Source organism: Brachyhypopomus gauderio, chromosome 9 (assembly GCF_052324685.1).
Source record: "Brachyhypopomus gauderio isolate BG-103 chromosome 9, BGAUD_0.2, whole genome shotgun sequence".
In the NCBI taxonomy this organism is placed as follows: Eukaryota; Metazoa; Chordata; class Actinopteri; order Gymnotiformes; family Hypopomidae; genus Brachyhypopomus; species Brachyhypopomus gauderio.
Window position 1 is genome coordinate 13150029 of NC_135219.1, and position 18116 is coordinate 13168144.

Below are 18116 nucleotides of genomic sequence, written 5' to 3' on the forward strand. Positions count from 1 at the left end.
TTTTTTTATACTTTGTGTTTTCAGTTGCACATGTTTTATCAAGATTTGAGGAGAATACAGATTTAAAAAAGAACGCATGTCTATTATTTACATTTAAAATATAACTGCAACATTGGTAAAAAAAAAAAAAAGACTCGAAAGGACTTGAAATTCCAAGTTTCAGACTTGGGACTTGACTTGACTATTGCCTGTCTTGACTCGAGACTTGACTTGACTTGAGTGTCTTTGCTTGAGACTTGACTCGGGACTTGAGGTATAAAGACTTGGACTTACTTGAGACTTGCAAAACACTGACTTGGTCCCACCTCTGCTAAGTAGTATGTCAGGGAAGTGATAACCTTAATGGTATTGCTACTGTCCTAATCTGGTAGACCACAACTGGTGGTCTAATTATGCAAACAAATAAATAAATGAAACTAGTGTAGAATTTTCAAAACAAATTCCTGATTTGGTTATTTCTGTTATGTTTCCCACATATCATAATTACATAGTTTGCCAGTTTAATACTTGGAGGTTGTTAGACCAGAAATCGATTTAAACTTAAAAAACATTTTAGCTCTGTTGAAAAATACGTTAAAAAAAAGAAGTTGCACAAATGCAGCGCGGAACATTTTATATATAATTTTTCGGTTTTGCATTATTTTGATGAGGCACGTCATTTCTGCTTCCGGGTGACTGACCCGAGGGTTGGAGTATTTTGAACACTTGGCGGTTAAAATGGAGGACATTGACAAAGTCTCAACCTTAGCAACGAATAAAGATGAACATTTCAAAGTAAACGTCAAGTCAAAGAGAGTCGTTGCTTATCAGCTTTCAAAGTATAAAAGTTTGCTTAAAAATCTGCTTGATGGTCAATGTCAGTTACCGGAGGACGACAAGAAAAAGCTGTTGCAAGAAATCCTCACGGTTAGTCGATTAGCGAGATAGTTGCTATGGAGTTAACTCAGCCTAGCTGGCTATCTTAGGCGTAATCCCTCTGTGTCATATATAACATACATAACATGTTATTTGGTATATTTATTTTAAATTATAAGTCATGTAGCAAAGGTTTCCGCTGCTCTTTCAGAATTTTCAACTTGCAGTGCAAGAAAACATCGTCATTGATGGTTTATCATGGGAAGAGGCACCGGAGGAGGACGGTGAGGGTAAGTTAACTACCCCCAGCCCTAGCTAACTACCCCAGCCTTAGCTCACTACCCCCAGCCCTAGCTCACTACCCCCAGCCCTAGCTCACTACCCCCAGCCCTAGCTCACTACCCCCAGCCCTAGCTCACTACCACCAGCCCTAGCTAACTACCCCCAGCCCTAGCTAACTACCCCCAGCCTTAGTTCACTACCCCAGCCTTAGTTCACTACCCCAGCCTTAGTTCACTACCCCAGCCCTAGCTCACTACCCCCAGCCCTAGCTCACTACCCCCAGCCCTAGCTCACTACCCCCAGCCCTAGCTCACTACCCCCAGCCTTAGCTCACTACCCCCAGCCTTAGCTCACTACCCCCAGCCTTAGCTAACTACCCCCAGCCCTAGCTAACTACCCCCAGCCCTAGCTCACTACCCCCAGCCCTAGCTCACTACCCCCAGCCCTAGCTCACTACCCCCAGCCCTAGCTCACTACCCCCAGCCCTAACTAAGCTTATACTGCGGTAAAGTGCATCCTAATCAACAGCCTATAACTCTTGATTGACCTTCCTAACACTGTTTATTCGTCACCCTGAGATAGTTTTATCTTATTTATTTTATTAGACCCACAGTCTCTATGAGCAGATTCTAGACTGTAGATAGCTATAAATTACACACCGCATTAGCAACGTATTTTCTGTGATATTCCTAGATCAAACCTGAGAACATCGCGCCTATCTAGCGAGAATTCAAATTTAAACGTGTAAAAATAGCAAGTGTTAAAAATGGAATAACTGACAATAGGTTTATTCTCTAGATATTGAGTGCAGCGAGTTGGATGATGCGTTGGATGAGAAGATAGTACAGACCACCTGGAAACGCAGCATGTACCCAAAGAAAATACTTCCTTATGTCGTGCGATGTCTGAAGGCTGAGAGGAAACTCATGGTAAATTATATATGCAACGTAAATGTAAAAGAAGGACTAATGTAAACGTAACACAACAGTAAAGCTTTTTTACTGTAAAGACAGTAAAGCTTTTGCATGCAGTCATGAATGTGGTGTACTTGGTCAACTCGTCCACTAGATGTCCTTAAGATAAGCTTCGTCCAGACTTGTGGATCTAAGTAGGGTTGTCCCGATCCGATATTTGGATCGGATCGGCCGCCGATATTAGCAAAAAATGCGTATCGTATCGGCAGGCACGAGAAAATGCCGATCCAGACTCCCGATCCAGTTTTTTTAAAGTCCGATCCGGACTTTATCCATTCCAGATAATCCATTCCAGTTTTTGCTGTGGTTTTGCCAGTGAGAGTAAAATCCGGTCCGCATTTTCCAGCACACCTTCAGCACATGAGCATAACTTCTCCCCAATTTAGCTCCGCGGCATCTCCTAACAATTAGGACCGCCGTGTAAATTTGAAGTTATCGGTAAAAATGTCAGTTGTGTGGGATTATTTTACCTTAAAGGATGACAAAGAGGTAGAGTGCAACATATGCCACAGCAAAGTCAAGCATGGTGGTAAAGCTGTAAGAACTTTTAATACAACCAATCTAATCAAGCATTTAGCAAAATACCACCATAAACAACATGACGAGTTTCTAAAGAAAACCGAAGACAAAAAGAAAGGTTCTACACAACTAACACTGGCAGAAATGTTTGAATTGAAGGGAGTGTATAGATGGGGATGGAGCAGCAAAGTGTGGAGTAGAAGGCATTTTGCTTTTAATTAGTTTACGATATGTGCACGGATTTTTTTTAAGCTTTGGTTTACACTTGTTCAAGAGCACTGATGGATGTTAATGTTAATAGACTATTTGTTAATAGACTATTTTCCACTCAGGTTGTGTGTTTTTGTAACGTTCTGCGCGATGCAGAACAGGGAGGCGGACACAAACGCTGAGGAGAGTGAGATTTATTAAGGGAAATTCCAAAATCAGGGTCGAAGAGGATAGCACGGGTCAAATCATCGAGGGAGTCTGAACATTGAACAAGCAATGACATTGTAACACAAGGAGTACTCACAGAAACCAGGCAGGGAAAACGGAACAGGCTGAAACAAACGGGGAAACGCGAATACACACTCAAGAGCCAACGAACGTGAACAGAGAATACATGAAGCACAAAACAACTGATGACTAGACCTGGGAGATACAGGGACTAATATACACAGAACTAGGCAAGGACCGGGTGATAACAATGACGACAGGGGCGTGGCAGACAATAGGAAATCATAGAGAGAAACGAGCAGGGCGGGATGAACAGGCAAGAAACACAGACATGAGGGAACCCAGAGTGACAGCTAGGAGAGGAGGCGTAGCCCTACGTGACAGTTTTGCTTTTTTAATATAATTTACAATATTATTTGCACTTGTGGCTTTTAAATCCTTTGTTTAATGATGCTATTTCTGTTTGTTATTTAATATTTTGTCTATTTTGAGTTTATTAATTGCTAAATAAACAGGTCAGTTTCTCCTTACCAACCATTGTGTATTATTCAAACACACCTAATTCAGCTGGCTACTTGTTATCAAGAGTAAAAAGCTTTTCAACATGAGTTTGACAACAAAGTAAGTTGGCTAAATAACTTTAAACTTTAATACATGCTCGTATAGGCTGGTATCGGTATCGGCCGATATCGGTATCGAATCGGAAGTGCAAATAAATATCGGTATCGGATCGGAAGTTCAAAAAGCTGGATCGGGACATCCCTAGTTCTAAGTACATACACTGAACAAAATTCTTTTTCATGAGGTCAGAGTTCTAAGACTTTTCCTATGCACTCAAAATGCCTTTTAAAATTTTGTTCACAATTAGGTCTAAATCTGTGTTAGTGAGCATTATTCCATTGCAGAGATAAATTATCCACCAAGCATGGCATATCAAGATGCTGATTGGACACAAATGTGCCTTGGGCTGGCCACAACAAAAGGCCACTGTTTTACAGTATTGTGAGAATCGGGGCGGGGGGGGGGGGGTTTAAAGATTTAGACCCAATTGTGAACAAAATTTGAGAGAAAAGGCCTTTTGCATAAATAGTCTGAGATCTTTGAGTTCAGCTCATGAAAAATGGGAGAAAACCAAAAGTGTTGCATTTACATTTTTGTTCAGTGTATGTTTAAACAGTTAATGAAGTATCTGTTGTTAATGAAGTATCTGCTGCAAAACACATTTAATATATTTTATATTTGGTTTAGGGTCTGTTTGAAAATGGAATTAAGCCACAAGAAGTAAAGAGAGACGCTGTTCAAGGTGGACATTCACACACATGTTCATGTGAATACATGTACACTTGCCTTCTGTAGCAGAAAATGTTGAACATTTTTCATAATTTTAGTAAACAGTCATATAACCTCCATTCAAGTTATTGCAAACTAAGAATCTTTCTCTTTGCAGATGCCTCCATGAACAATCTGTCTGTGGCTGCTCTCGGGACATTCAAGCAAGCGTCTACAGTCCTGAAGGTTCGGCTCATTGCTGTCCGTTGATTGTATCCTGTCGTCTGTCTTGCCCGATGCCTCTGTAACAGCTGACCTGCTGGTGCACTGATGTGCACTCTTGTGAAAGGCGAGGCATAATGGGCATCTTCACTTTATACTCGTTAATTGTAATTATCTCACTACTAGGGTGAGGATTGGATAGTCTTAGTGTTAGTGTAGGGTTCACCTGTCAATCAGAATTCTACATCTTCCTTCACAGATGCTGGTCAGATACGTGTGACGTCAGGCTGGAGTGTGTAGCACAGTCTCCTCCTGAGCCCTCACACTGCTCTCCAAAATTGTCATTACTGCATAAACTAGCTAACTATACTTGGGTTAATAATATTTACACAGACTTTGTTAGATAAATGATCAGTTAGCATGGTAAGATAAGTAATGCCATTAATTTTTGAATATATCAAAAATGAAATGATTGCTGTCCTGTGTGTCCAGTCTCTGAAAGCTCTGCAGGAGACGGCAGAAGGTCTGAAGCAGGTGCTGGACGCTCCGTTATCTGCCCCCTCGCTGGAGGCCTATAGGGAGGTGCTGGGCGCGACCCGTGGCCCAACCTGCCCAGCTGTCCGGCAGCCGGCGGACAGACGCATCATTAAAAGGGCCGTGTCCGAGACGGAATACAGCATGGACTACATCCCTGTGCTCAAGATTCCAGCCACATCGGCTGACGGTGTCTAGTCGAGCATCGTTCTGTGTGTTATGGCTGCATAAGAGAACTGGCACCTTTGTGGGGATAATTGTTTTTAAACAGTTAAGTCAGTGCTAGTTTAGTTTGATGTACAGTATTCATATTTTACATGGACTATATAATTTAGTATGCAATCACTTTATTGGCTATGTATATTTTCAATGCCTGATATAAAAAAACAGGGTAAATGTAAAAGGTGTTTAGATCTAAAGACGTTTTATGTTAAAAGATTTTTGATTTACTTGGAAACTGAAAGCTCTGGTTACAGGTAACAAATATGAGTACCATGGCAACAAATGTATTTTCATGAATGGTAACTCCTTGATGAGCATGAAAAATAAAATGTATAAAGTCAATAATGAGTTGATTGATCACTACATATATATTTCCAATTAAGGTTTTAATGTTTGCATTTTTAACACACCACCATTGACAGGAAGCAATGCTGGTGTGTTCTTATGATGTGGATCCATGTGTTCCTGCTGAATGTCTTCAGTTCTTTGAATCTTGTGAACGTTGGTGGGTATGGGCCTTCCCACTGCTTTAAGTATGCACTCCATCCTTCTTATGATGGAAACCACACCTGTAATAACAAGATCTAACGTTTCATTTTGGTGTGTTCAGCTTGAATCTGTAGAATATGTGCTAAATAAGGGGCAAATGGATGACCCACATGGCTCATCACAAATGTTCCACTGGTAGAATCTCAACGTTTTTTTTTTTTCTTCTCTTCTCTCTTCAGTTTGTGTATTTAATTTTGAGGCATTGTTTTGGATGGAAGATCCTGCAGGCACAAGAACAGGGTGTCAGTTCTCCTAGTACACACTCAAGCTCACGACTGTATTCCAGATGGTTTCTTTCATAGTTTGTTATTCTTGGCTCTTAAACTATCTTCCTTTCACACTTCCTTTCAGTACTTCAGCATGCAAATCTTTTTTTTTTTTTTTTTTGAGTTCATACTGGTGTTCTCTTTGTCTATGTAGTGTACTTGACACACGTAAACTATAGCAGGTGGTTTTAAGCAGGGTTTCATTTCAACCCCACAGCTACACTTGATTCCAGTAGTTTAATCAATATGACACAACCTATACCTGATTCCAGTAGTTTAATCAGTCTCACTCATCTTTAAACATTCGCTTTGTTATAGTTATATACAGTCGTGGCCAAGCGTTTTGAAAACGGAACATATTCTGGTTTTCACAAAGTTTGCTGCCTCTGTTTCTGTCGTGGCAATTTGGTAATAACTGGATTGTGAAGAGTGATTAGGTCAATGGCAATTAATTGCAAAGTCATTTTATCGCAAAAATTACGGTATTTCAGCCCTACACAATGGCCTGCGAACATGATTTCGGTGATCTTGTTCGCTCAGGAGAAAGGGATAATGAGGACAAGACAACTGACATCACTGTCATGCTGATTAGAAGAGCTGACTGGATGATATAAAAGGGTAGTGGTGCTTTTACGTTTAATGATGTTAACCATGATCACCTCCAAGGAGACACGTGCAGTCATCATTGCATCAAATGTGTTTCACAGGCAAGGACGTTGCTGCTTGTAAGATAGCACCCCTATCAACCATTTATAATAATCAACAACTTCGAGAAGAGTTGATCAATTACTACATTGTATTGAGCTCCTATGTCCGGGTAACCAACCCTGATATTTTCAGTCGAGTATTCATTATGACTTCGTACTCTGTCTCCTACAATTGTGATGTCTACCAATGTCTGGTGTTTGCTACTGTCAATCTTAGTATAAATTATGGATAAATCTTAAAACCATCCAAACAACGTTTTTGTTTCCTGAAAAGCTCTTGAACTCTTTCTGCGTACTCCAAGACAAATGATATTACTGTAATACTGTTTGTATTACTGTTATTGCAGTGCCAGGCTATGTACGCACTTTTGGCCGTTTTATGGCATGTTTATCTCTCTTTATGTTGAATATGGCATTCACAATTAACATTAAATTCACAACTCATTAAATTACATTTTTATAGGAATCTTATTCCTATTTACACTTTATTTGTTTTATCCATTTATTTAAAGAAAACGGACATATTTCTTGTTTGCTTGATTCATCGGAAGGCGGCAACATCAGCAGGAAACCACAAGTCTTAATTCTTCGTAAACTAAGGCAATGGTTTAAGTACTTGCATCAGAAACGTGCATCAGTACAACTCTAGTGACAGTTAGTGGATGCTGAACGCACAGCAGCGTGTAAAGAAACGCACCACGTGACTTAAAGTAAGCGATGGGTATTAGAATAAGCGTAAATCCGGAGAATGTAGCTAGTATGCGTGTGAATTTGGGCAAAACATATATGTTGTCTTCTTGATAGATTGCTTTGCCTTTAATCATTTCAGTTATTCGTAAGGGGCGAATTCTTAATTAAACTGCCGAGGCACTGTCAACACGTGTTCTTTGGCTCCTGCCATGTCGGTTCTGGACGCTTCAGACTGCTTCTCTTTCACCGAGTCACCAGCTGTGAGGTTATGCCGGAGGAGCGAGGTATGAACCCCTTTATTGATTCTTCGCTAAGTACAGCACGATTGAGTGGGGTATATAAAGAAATCTTTATTTGTATAGCGCCTTTCATGCATACATGCAACTCAAAGTGCTTTACAGAATAAATAAAACGTTAAAATAATGTAACGACATTAACGGTTCGAGACCTCACGTGTTAATTAACGTGCACTTTGGGGCTGTTTAAGGCACATTCAGGATGGAAAAGAACATGAACCCTTAAATTAAGTTCACAGGGTCACCGTGCACGAAGCCCTGAGGGCAGTTCAGTTCGGATCATTTTCTGTAGTGCACGGGCATTTCAGAACATCATACGCCTGCCATAGCGCATGTTTAGAGTATGTGGTGTGGTGCGCTGCAGAGCTCTGATGACGACGAGAAGCGCCTGAAGAGGAGAGAGAAGAACCGCGTGGCTGCGCAGCGGAGCCGCAAGCGTCAGACCCAGAGAGCCGATGAGCTGCACGAGGTGCGTCTGAGCATATGAGCCTTGCATCACCCCGCTCTTACTGAATTAGTCCACAATGATCTTCAAAACTAACCTTGCTCTTCTAACATAGTGAAGAGAAGCTTTAGGAAATAGGGTTGGGGTTATGTTCTTTTGGTTATATGAATGATGTGCTTCTGGTGATTAGGCCTATTTTTAGAGACTTGGGTTTTTAATGAATGTGAATGGAAATGTTTTCAATCAGGCCTATGAGTGCTTGGAGCAGCAGAACAGCTCGCTGAAGAAGGAGGTTCAGATGCTGCTTGAGGAACAGAAACGCCTGGCAGAAGCACTCCGGTCCCACGAGCCTCTGTGTCCTGTTCTGAATCGCACCATTACTCCCAGCAACAAGAACCCCTGACATCCTCCCTCCTTGACTACATAACCACACATGGTTTCAGATATTACTCCCTTGGCGTTTAAATTCATATATGTGATCAACTTTGTTAAAAGAGCATAGAACAGCCTAACAAACTCAATTTATTGGTGTATGAAAATGATTCCAATGAGAGCAGTTTGCAGTGTATTTATGTTAACAACTTATTCTTGGATTATTTTTCAGAGTATGAATGTGAAGACCGTGTTTTTGGAAAAATGGGAAACAGATTGTCAGATATTGATCAAGCAATTAATCCTTTGTACTTTTTGCTGCTAATTAAGGCACTAACCCTTAATGATCTGCTAAAAGACCAGCTAATAATAATAACAATAATAATAATAATAATAATAATAATAATAATAATAATAATAATCTTTATTTGTATAGCACCTTTCATACATACATGCAACTCAGTGTTTTACAGAATAAATGATAAGTGCTCTGATAATAGAGCAGCTAACCCTTAGCAGTCTGATAATAGAGCAGCTAACCCTTAGCAGTCTGATAATAGAGCAGTTAACCCTTAGAGGCCTGCTTGGTGCACTGCTCTGCAGCACTGATGAATGTCACCAAAATTATGCAGTCTTACTTTAGTCTGAATACAAAAAATACTTGTTCAGGAATTTGATGCTTTGTATTCTCTGACAACTTGATTTTAAATTATTTCTTTTGGTCTTGAAAGGGACCGTGCAGCTGTAAATTTATCAGTGTTTTCTCTGCTGGATATATAAAGTGTAGTTTAATATTTTAACATAATGGTTGCGGTTAAGGTTGAGAAGAGTAACCAAACCACTGGTGAGATATTACTTGTCTTAGATCTTGAAATTATTGATATTTATTTTAATATACTGTATATATGTTTTGTTTAAATATTTCAAGTTTTATAAATTTTTATTTAAAAAATAAAATGCTAAAAGAAGCACAGCTTACACAATTAGCAGCAAAAGTGAACTGGTGTAGAAGTGTGGGTGTATGTCTTCGGATGATACTATCTTTGGGATGATTCCTGTCCACAGCATATCACTTCTTCAACCTTATATAGATGTTTACACATTCGAAGAGTGCAGAGGAATCAGTTCTTTGTTTCTCTTCCAGTTTTTGCTTCTCATTTGAAAAGTGTCAGAAGTGGACACTGCCGGACACTGTTACCTGAATTCGTATTCGTAGTACTCCAATGTGTTATAAATTGTGGTATTTTTAAGAATCTCGCATGTTTCCATTTATACTGTAACAGTTTACCACACTACGTGTGATAACACCAGAATGACCAGAACAAAAGTCCTACAGGAACGATTAGGCTTTGATATGTGTTTTGTTGCTCTGCCCTCTAGTGGACACTTCAGTAAGTAATTATTAACAGCAAGTGTTAGTGAAAATAGGATTCGTTTTCAGTTTAGAGCATTCATTGAATACCCAAATCTAAAAACAACAAACACACAAAAAATCTAATAACATTAACATTACATTCTTTAAAATGATAGTACCATTTGAGCCAATTACTAATATTTGACTTTTGATATTTTTTCTAAAATCTCTAATAGAAGTGATATGATTTGATATATACTCTTGTCCAAAATGGTAGCATCATCGGAGCAAAAGTATGTTATGGAATATGTTTTCATTTTTACAATTGTAAAACAACAAACCAATGACTATGCTGCATACTACAAATATTGACATAAAATGTAAAACATCTTCAGTTTAGCTGATTACATCAAAAATAAGGAACAACACACACTGAAAATTCCTTGTGATCATTTCCTGAACTTGAAATGTAAATCACCACATGCAAATACAATCGTTTACTTGAAAAAGAAGGCAATCTAAAATCTCTCCAGGTCTTGGAGCTGTTTGTGTTTATGTAAGATATGTTGTAATCATGGCCTTCCTGCTGTGGTAGTTGTGGTAATATCTGCTGCTGTGTGCCCCAACATTTCTGGGAGCACTTTGGACAGGTACAAACGTTTTTAGGAAGCAAAGAATGGAGACTAGCATACTTCCTCAAGCTTATCTGTAGAACTAAAACATTCCCCCATTCTGGGAAGGATGTTGACTGAACAGTCTTTCAAATGCCACCAATGCAGCTTTGAATGTCAGAAGCTTCCTGTCCTTGCTGTGGAGTGACAGGGCTAAAGATAATGGAAACTTCCAGAAAGATATGTCTTGACCAGATATTCCTACCATTCAATAGTCTGTATGCAGCCAAAACCTTTATATTACTACTGTTGTTGCTGCTAACAAACAACAGCAATAAGTCCAACAACAGTAAGAATATCTTTCCTTTTTTTTCATTTTTATTAACAGTGTGTTACTCATCTCATATTACAACACACAGGACCCTTAAATTCCATTACAAAACATTTCACCAGAGACAAAGTTTCCAGTGATACATTTATTTGAAACTAGGGCAGTGGCAGTATTGAGTAACATCCCAAAAAGTGCAAAGTGGTTATGTATGCTGGTTGAATATGCAATGGGTCAGCAGCTAAACCTGACCCTTCACATATGAATTTGTGAACCTATTTGTGAACTACACACTAATTTGAATATCACCTTCTAAATCTTATTTTTACATTCAAAATGAATAGAGGAGGTGTTTGAATTAATACAGTCTCAGGGAGGTTTTTGAGTTAATACAGCCATGGGGGCGATGTTTGAATTAGTGTTCTTGATATGTGTTGAACTATGATTTTTATAAATAGACTAATGAATGAACAGAACTTTGCCCCATCATTCATTCACACTACATCTTGTTTCAGTTTTGTTTCCACTACCTTATGCCTGTTGCTTCAGTTTTTGGATCATTCTGAGTACAGCCGAGCTACAGGAATTCTCCTTTTACATTTACATAACATTCACATTTACAACATTTCATATTCCACAAGATCTTTTGAATCACTGCATCTACATTATAAATCATAGCACTGATTTAGGTGGTAAGTCTATGATTTATAGTGCTGATGTAGGTGGTAAGTTTATGGTTTATAATGCAGATGTAGGTGATAAGTCTATGGTTTGGAGAACAGATGTAGGTGGTAAGTCTGATTTATAGTGGTGATGTAGGTGGTAAGTCTATGGTTTGTAGCACTGATGTAGGTGGTAAGTTGATTTATAGTGGTGATGTAGGTGGTAAGTCTATGGTTTAAATGTGCTATATTTTGTTAATTGTGATTTTTTTCACTGCAATCGAAAGTTATCCTCCGCTTTTAACCCATCTGTGCAGTTAGAACACACACACACACACACACACACACACACACACACACACACACACACAAATGATTACTAGGGGGCTGTGGATCACACATGCCCAGAGCGGTGGGCCGCCCTAGCCCAGCACCCAGGGAGCAGTTGGGGGTAGGTGCCTTGCTCAAGGGCACCTCAGTCATGGACTCAGGTCTGGGAATCGAACCCACGACCCTCCGGTCACAGGACCAGTTCCCTACCACCAGGCCATGACTGAGGTTTAGGTGATAAGTCTATGGTTTATAGTGCTGATGTAGGTGGTAAGTCTATGGTTTATAGCACTAATGTAGGTGGTAAGTCTATGGTTTATAGTGCTGATGTAGGTGGTAAGTCTATGGTTTAGGTAATAAGTCTATGGTTTATAGTGCTGATGTAGGTGGTAAGTCTATGGTTTATAGTGCTGATGTAGGTGGTAAGTCTATGGTTTATAGCACTGATGTAGGTGGTAAGTCTATGGTTTATAGCACTAATGTATGTGATAAGTCTATGGTTTATATGTAGGTGGTAAGTCTATGGTTTATAGCACTGATGTATGTAGTAAGTTGATATCACTCAAAAGCTCCTCCAGAAGTCACTGATACTCTCTCTATCTCCAGTTGTTTGTACTATTTCTTTTAACAGAATTTTAGGAAGGTTTTTTTGTAGGTTGGGTATGGCGACACTCATCAGTGCCATGGTTTCTGATTCTCACATTAGTTGCACTTACAACATCCTCTTCGCACTACATCAGCTGCCATGGAGCAACATGGTCCCGCTGCCTTCATTGCATCATAAACGTGTTTTCCTACCGTAACGATGTGAGCAAATAGCAGAACTTCAGTGGAAACAGCAGAATTAACAATCATGATAACATACAGTAATGTTTTATGGCAAGTAAGATAAGAACAGAATTAGCAGAAATAGTTTCATTTGTTTTCATTATTACAATTAATGTAAGAAAACCACTATATTGCACAAGTGTTTCCGTAACCCTATCCTGGGTGCTGATGTAGAGGAATCAGAAGCCTTAATTGACTACAGTGTCTTCTTTATTGAATAAAAAGACTGTTGGGTTCGCTGGACAAAAACTGTGCTGTAAGAGTGTAGAGGAAATTTCTTCTCTGCCCTGCCTGGTGACAGATACAGCAATAAAATTGTTAGTGATCGAAACCAAAGCCTCACAGATTGTTAATGTGTTACGAAGCCGTTGTTCCTATAGTAGTGTGTAATGGTGAACGTTGATAAGATTAGTACCAACCCTTTCAGGCCAATGTCAATCTGGAAATTACCAAACACACTGGTTAATCAGCTCATCTCCAGTGATTCAGTGCAGACACCCAGTGCTGGTGTTTCATTATCATTTTACTATGTTCAGTACAGTTTCTGTTGAATTCTAGCAGGTTAGTGGGGCTTAGTGGTACTTTTTAAAAGAAGTTTACTAAACCTTCAAAGTTTCAGAACTGTCTGACTTTTCCCTTTGTATGGAAAAACATTTAGTCAGACGAGACCATTGTTTCCCTTAACTTGACAGATAAAACCCAGTGATTCATGACTGTCACCGGACCTAATGCTAATTTAGCTTGTAATGAAAACATGCCTGTCACAAGGGTGGTTTGTGCTGTTGGTCAATTGTCTTAGCATGACAAAAGCAGTACCTGCTTACAGTACATGCGAAATATAACTTCATCACCAGTAGTAGAACTATGAGCAGATTGACAGCAAAATATTAGTTCGCCATACACCAATCTCACAAATGACATTTTGTCATTAATAATGTTTATAAAATAAAAATAAAATACATTTCATAAATATGAAATAAAAACCAGTCCAAACAAGTCATTATTTCAGTTCAGATTAGTTCAGATTACACTTTATTGTGATTTTACAACAAGCTTAATATAAACAGCTTATAAGCGCACATAGAGTTTAAAGTGGTGGAATATGACGATTTAAAAAAGTTTTACCACCAAACGCTTTAGACTGAAAATGGCAGTAGTATCATGGTTCAACAGTTTAACTCAAAAACAAACCATAAACATTTTAACTCAAAACAAACCATTAACAGTTTAACTCAAAACAAACCATAAACAGGCACTGACGCCAGCGTCTTTCACCCTATTTAAATAAATAATTATCCCTTTCGTCTGGTGCACAGTCGTCTGAAACCAAACTAACGGTAAGAAGTCCTCGTCTCAGGTGTTCTGAATGTTAAAGACACTGTAATGTTCAGCAGGCTTTGTGTTGGGAAAGAGCATTTCTGGCCACAGACGTTTGCAGGGCAACAGTGAAATATTTTGACAGGACTGCTAAGATCACAGTCACCCTCTCAAGAGCTTCATACAATGTAATACACTTTGACGGTGATTGCCACAAATTTACAACATATAAAAACATAGTAGAATATTTCAAAACATTAACATGATTCTTACTACCAACACAAACCCTCTGTGCTCATTAGCAGCAGACCTCCACAGCCCACCTCACTCAACACTGTAACAAAACGTATTTGGACTTCTGAGACAATGAGAGGAACAAGCATAGTGGTGGATGTTCAGCAGAAGAAACCAGCTTCTCCACGTGTCCTTCGTTCCAGTAACACATGGCCATGGCTCCTGCATCAACGTGCACCTGGCTGCTTCCTTGTTCATGTTTTTGAGGAGTTCATGTATTCCTGCAGTATATCAATAACATCCTGAGAAATTAGTGTAGCAGCTCTGAGCAGTTTCACTACTCAGCTTTGAGTATTTACATGTGGCAGATCAGAGCAGATGTGATAATCTATGCAACTATAGTAACAATGTCATAGTTAACTCATTACAAGTAACATATGTCTCAAAGCCTTGTTAAAAGAAATGGAGTATAAACGTCCATTACACTCTCATTACACAGTGGGTTCAGTACCATTGACCTTCACAGCATTAGCAGTCCCCATCATGAGGACTTCCATAAGGATCTCACTGCTCTAACCAACACAGTTAACAAACGAGAGCATGTTGCTTTGACAGTCAACATGGGATCAAACTTTGGTACACAGACAAAATGGCATGGCAAGGTCATCATTCAACAGTGTAGTTCTACATAAGAAACAAAAATAAAAAATGTATCAAAGGTCCTTCAGTATTAGTGCTTTGACAGGCTGCTTACAGGCCACACCAAACAATGCTTAGTGCGCGAGTTTCTATCAGCAGTGTCTGTGCTGCGTACACAGCAGGTTGGCAAGAACCTGCTGAATCTTCATCACACTTCACACACGCACTTGCGGCCTGGGCCTCAGAGGTGGCCACACGTGGTCGGTACTGCAGACTGCAGAGGCGCCGTGGTGGTGAGGCTCAAGCCCTGCAGTGCACCTTCTCTGATCTGCTGGATGAAGAGGTTTCGCTCATCCTCAGGGGTCTGGCCGTTCTGAGCCCGCACGATGCAGGTGGGCCGGTGGAGGTTGAGCATGTAGACCAACTGCTGCTTCTGGTTCTTCAGCTCCTCTATCTGGGCCTTTAGTTCAGCATTTATTGACTCCAATTTCTCAGATTCCTAGAGGAACGTGAGTGGGAGTACATTATTAGGAATGATCTGAAAACATCAAACAATGAAGATCATAAAGACGATGCGGTAATCAAACCATATTAAACAAGGATTTATTAATTAATCTCTAAATCAGTTCATTAAATGAAGCCTCCATTTTGCCTTATGACCTTCTCTCACAAGGTGCTGAGGGCTGTAATACTTTCTCTTGTAATGTGCTAAGGGCTGTAATGCTTTCTCTCTTATGGTGCTAGGGGCTGTAATACAGTCTCGCAGGGTGCTAGGGGATGTGATGCTTTCTCTCGTATGGTGCTATGGGATGTAATACAGTCTCGCAGGGTGCTAGGGGCTGTAATGCTTTCTCTCGTAGGGTGCTAGAGGCTGTAATACTTTCTCTCGTATGGTGCTAGGGGCTGTAATACAGTCTCGCAGGGTGCTAGGGGCTGTAATGCATTCTCTCGTAAGATGCTAGGGGCTGTAATGCTTTCTCTCGTATGGTGCTAGGGGCTGTAATACAGTCTCGTGGGGTGCTACGGGCTGTAATAATTTCTCTCGTATGGTGCTAGGGGCTGTAACACAGTCTCGTGGGGTGCTACGGGCTGTAATACTTTCTCTCGTATGGTGCTAGGGGCTGTAACACAGTCTCGTGGGGTGCTACGGGCTGTAATACTTTCTCTCGTATGGTGCTAGGGGCTGTAATACAGTCTCGTGGGGTGCTACGGGCTGTAATAATTTCTCTCGTATGGTGGTAGGGGCTGTAACACAGTCTCGTGGGGTGCTACGGGCTGTAATACTTTCTCTTGTAGGGTGCTACGGGCTGTAATACTTTCTCTTGTAGCGTGCTAGGGGCTGTAATACTTTCTCTCGTATGGTGCTAGGGGCTGTAATACAGTCTTGTAGGGTGCTAGGGGCTGTAATACTTTCTCTTGTAGGGTGCTATGGGCTGTAATACTTTCTCTTGTAGGGTGCTAGGGGCTGTAATACAGTCTTGTAGGGTGCTAGGGGCTGTAATACTTTCTCTTGTAGGGTGCTATGGGCTGTAATACTTTCTCTTGTAGGGTGCTAGGGGCTGTAATACCTTTTGTAAACAGTCTGTCTTCTCCTTCTTCTTGTTCCTGCACTTGGCAGCAGCAATCTTGTTTCTTTCTCTTCTTCGTTTCCTTCTGTCAAGCTCTTCTGAGTTAATCTGTGGAAGGGAAAAAGTTAACACATGAGTAAGTGACAACATTATTTACTTTACATTTACTTAAGCCACCAATATGCTTTATATTTTGGTTCACCAATACACGAGTAAGCCATTTAAGCATTTAATACCTAATATGTTTGTATATAGGTAAGCAGTCTACTGCATACATGAACCGCCTTGGGGGAAAACACGAGCGGTCGGACGCGCACCTCTTTCTTTACTACAGTGAGCTCAGCGGGTCGCGCGGAGCTGGAGCTCGCGTGGTCTCTCGCCGCGGTGCTCGTGCCGTTGGAGAGACGTTTGCTCTGGATCGCGTGGCGCAGCTCCTCCCTGATCAGCGGGCTGAAGTGCGTGAAGTCTTCGAGCGTGAGCGATCCCGGCGGGGACAGGCACGGCACCAGCGCCGACGCGCTGATCTCCGAAGGACCCAGACCCAGTCCAGGACTCTGAAGCATCATTCTGAAATCTAAACATCGATTCAAAATTTGAACATGGAATCGATTAACACGTGGGTGAAAAGATCCCCATTTTATACGTTTCACAATAAGGCTTACAAACTACAAACAACCAACCCAATAATACATAACCTGTCTTAACATTGTGATGTGCGAACTCGTTTGGCGTAAAGAGCTATTCTATAGCACTTGAAAGAAAAGTTGCCTAGAATTGTTATATAACTTACAGCCACTTGCTTGATTTACACCAAATTTCTTGTTTACATTTTAAATGTAATATATGTGGATACTTTAAAGACCGATCCGGTTTACTTGAGCCCTAGGCTTGTTTTGGTCTGTATCGCCAACATTATATGCGATGTCAATGTATCGTCGCGTTCCGGGAAGGCTTAAAGGAAACTAAAAGGAGACTCTAGTAAAGTATAAAGAACTACACTCCACAACACATAGAAATGTCCACAAACAGGGTTAAACGGTAAACCGTAGCCCGTTCGGTAACATTAGAAAAGCTAAGACAGGACGAGACTTAACGCGCGCGAATAGTAGCCAACACATACGATCAGATACAGCGAAATAATTTAATCTGCTGTAGCCCTATACCAACACCTCATACAGTAAACGCGATCACTCACCTCGTCCTGAGAAAGAACAGAGCGATTATCTGATTTTAACTCAACCTTGACTACTTCTGATCGCTGGCGTGTTCTCTCGCCCAGCTGGTAAAGTTACAGTTCTCGCCGGTGCGTTGCATCACCCGTGTTTTATAGTGTTTTATAGTGGCTGCTGGAGGTATTCCACTAGGAGGAGGGTTGGGCGCCAGCGACGTCATCCTATTTATAGCCCCGAGTCAAGCTTTGCTTTGCGATGATGCAAGCAGGCAACCCCGTGCACGCACCATAACTGGACAGACGCTGCCCTCTTAACTCCCAGGGAATTTAAGTGGTAACATTTCACACTAATGAGCAAATGCAGGAATATGAGTCTAATGAATGAGGAATTTTTGGTATGCTGTCTTGCCGCCAAGTAGTTACGAAAGTTAGAT

At 40.5% G+C, this 18116-nt stretch overlaps 3 protein-coding genes across 4 annotated transcripts; 2 read left to right on the forward strand and 1 right to left on the reverse strand.

Annotated features, from left to right (window-relative positions):
• Positions 1 to 661: 661 nt before the first annotated feature.
• nsl1 (NSL1 component of MIS12 kinetochore complex) lies at positions 662 to 5652 on the forward strand. The gene is made up of 6 exons (XM_077017292.1): positions 662 to 906; positions 1067 to 1145; positions 1936 to 2066; positions 4317 to 4371; positions 4516 to 4583; positions 5052 to 5652. The coding sequence occupies exons 1-6, from the start codon at positions 718 to 720 to the stop codon at positions 5289 to 5291; spliced, it is 762 nt and encodes a 253-aa protein (XP_076873407.1). The 5' UTR covers positions 662 to 717; the 3' UTR covers positions 5292 to 5652.
• A 1791-nt stretch (positions 5653 to 7443) lies between these two features.
• On the forward strand, positions 7444 to 10096 carry batf3 (basic leucine zipper transcription factor, ATF-like 3). Of its 2 annotated transcripts, XM_077017301.1 has the most exons (4): positions 7444 to 7547; positions 7667 to 7811; positions 8188 to 8292; positions 8516 to 10096. In XM_077017301.1, exons 2-4 carry the CDS (start codon positions 7737 to 7739, stop codon positions 8669 to 8671), a joined length of 336 nt encoding a protein of 111 aa, XP_076873416.1. In that variant the 5' UTR covers positions 7444 to 7547; positions 7667 to 7736; the 3' UTR covers positions 8672 to 10096. The 2 variants fall into 2 exon arrangements, with proteins under 2 accessions (XP_076873416.1, XP_076873415.1); XM_077017300.1 differs by having other exon boundaries at positions 7497 to 7811.
• Positions 10097 to 13768: 3672 nt separating this feature from the next.
• On the reverse strand, positions 13769 to 17865 carry atf3 (activating transcription factor 3). Its single transcript, XM_077017293.1, has 4 exons — positions 17707 to 17865; positions 16829 to 17085; positions 16512 to 16619; positions 13769 to 15442 (listed from the first exon to the last, which is right to left on the reverse strand). The coding sequence occupies exons 2-4, from the start codon at positions 17075 to 17077 to the stop codon at positions 15185 to 15187; spliced, it is 615 nt and encodes a 204-aa protein (XP_076873408.1). The 5' UTR covers positions 17078 to 17085; positions 17707 to 17865; the 3' UTR covers positions 13769 to 15184.
• Between the last annotated feature and the right edge of the window lie 251 nt (positions 17866 to 18116).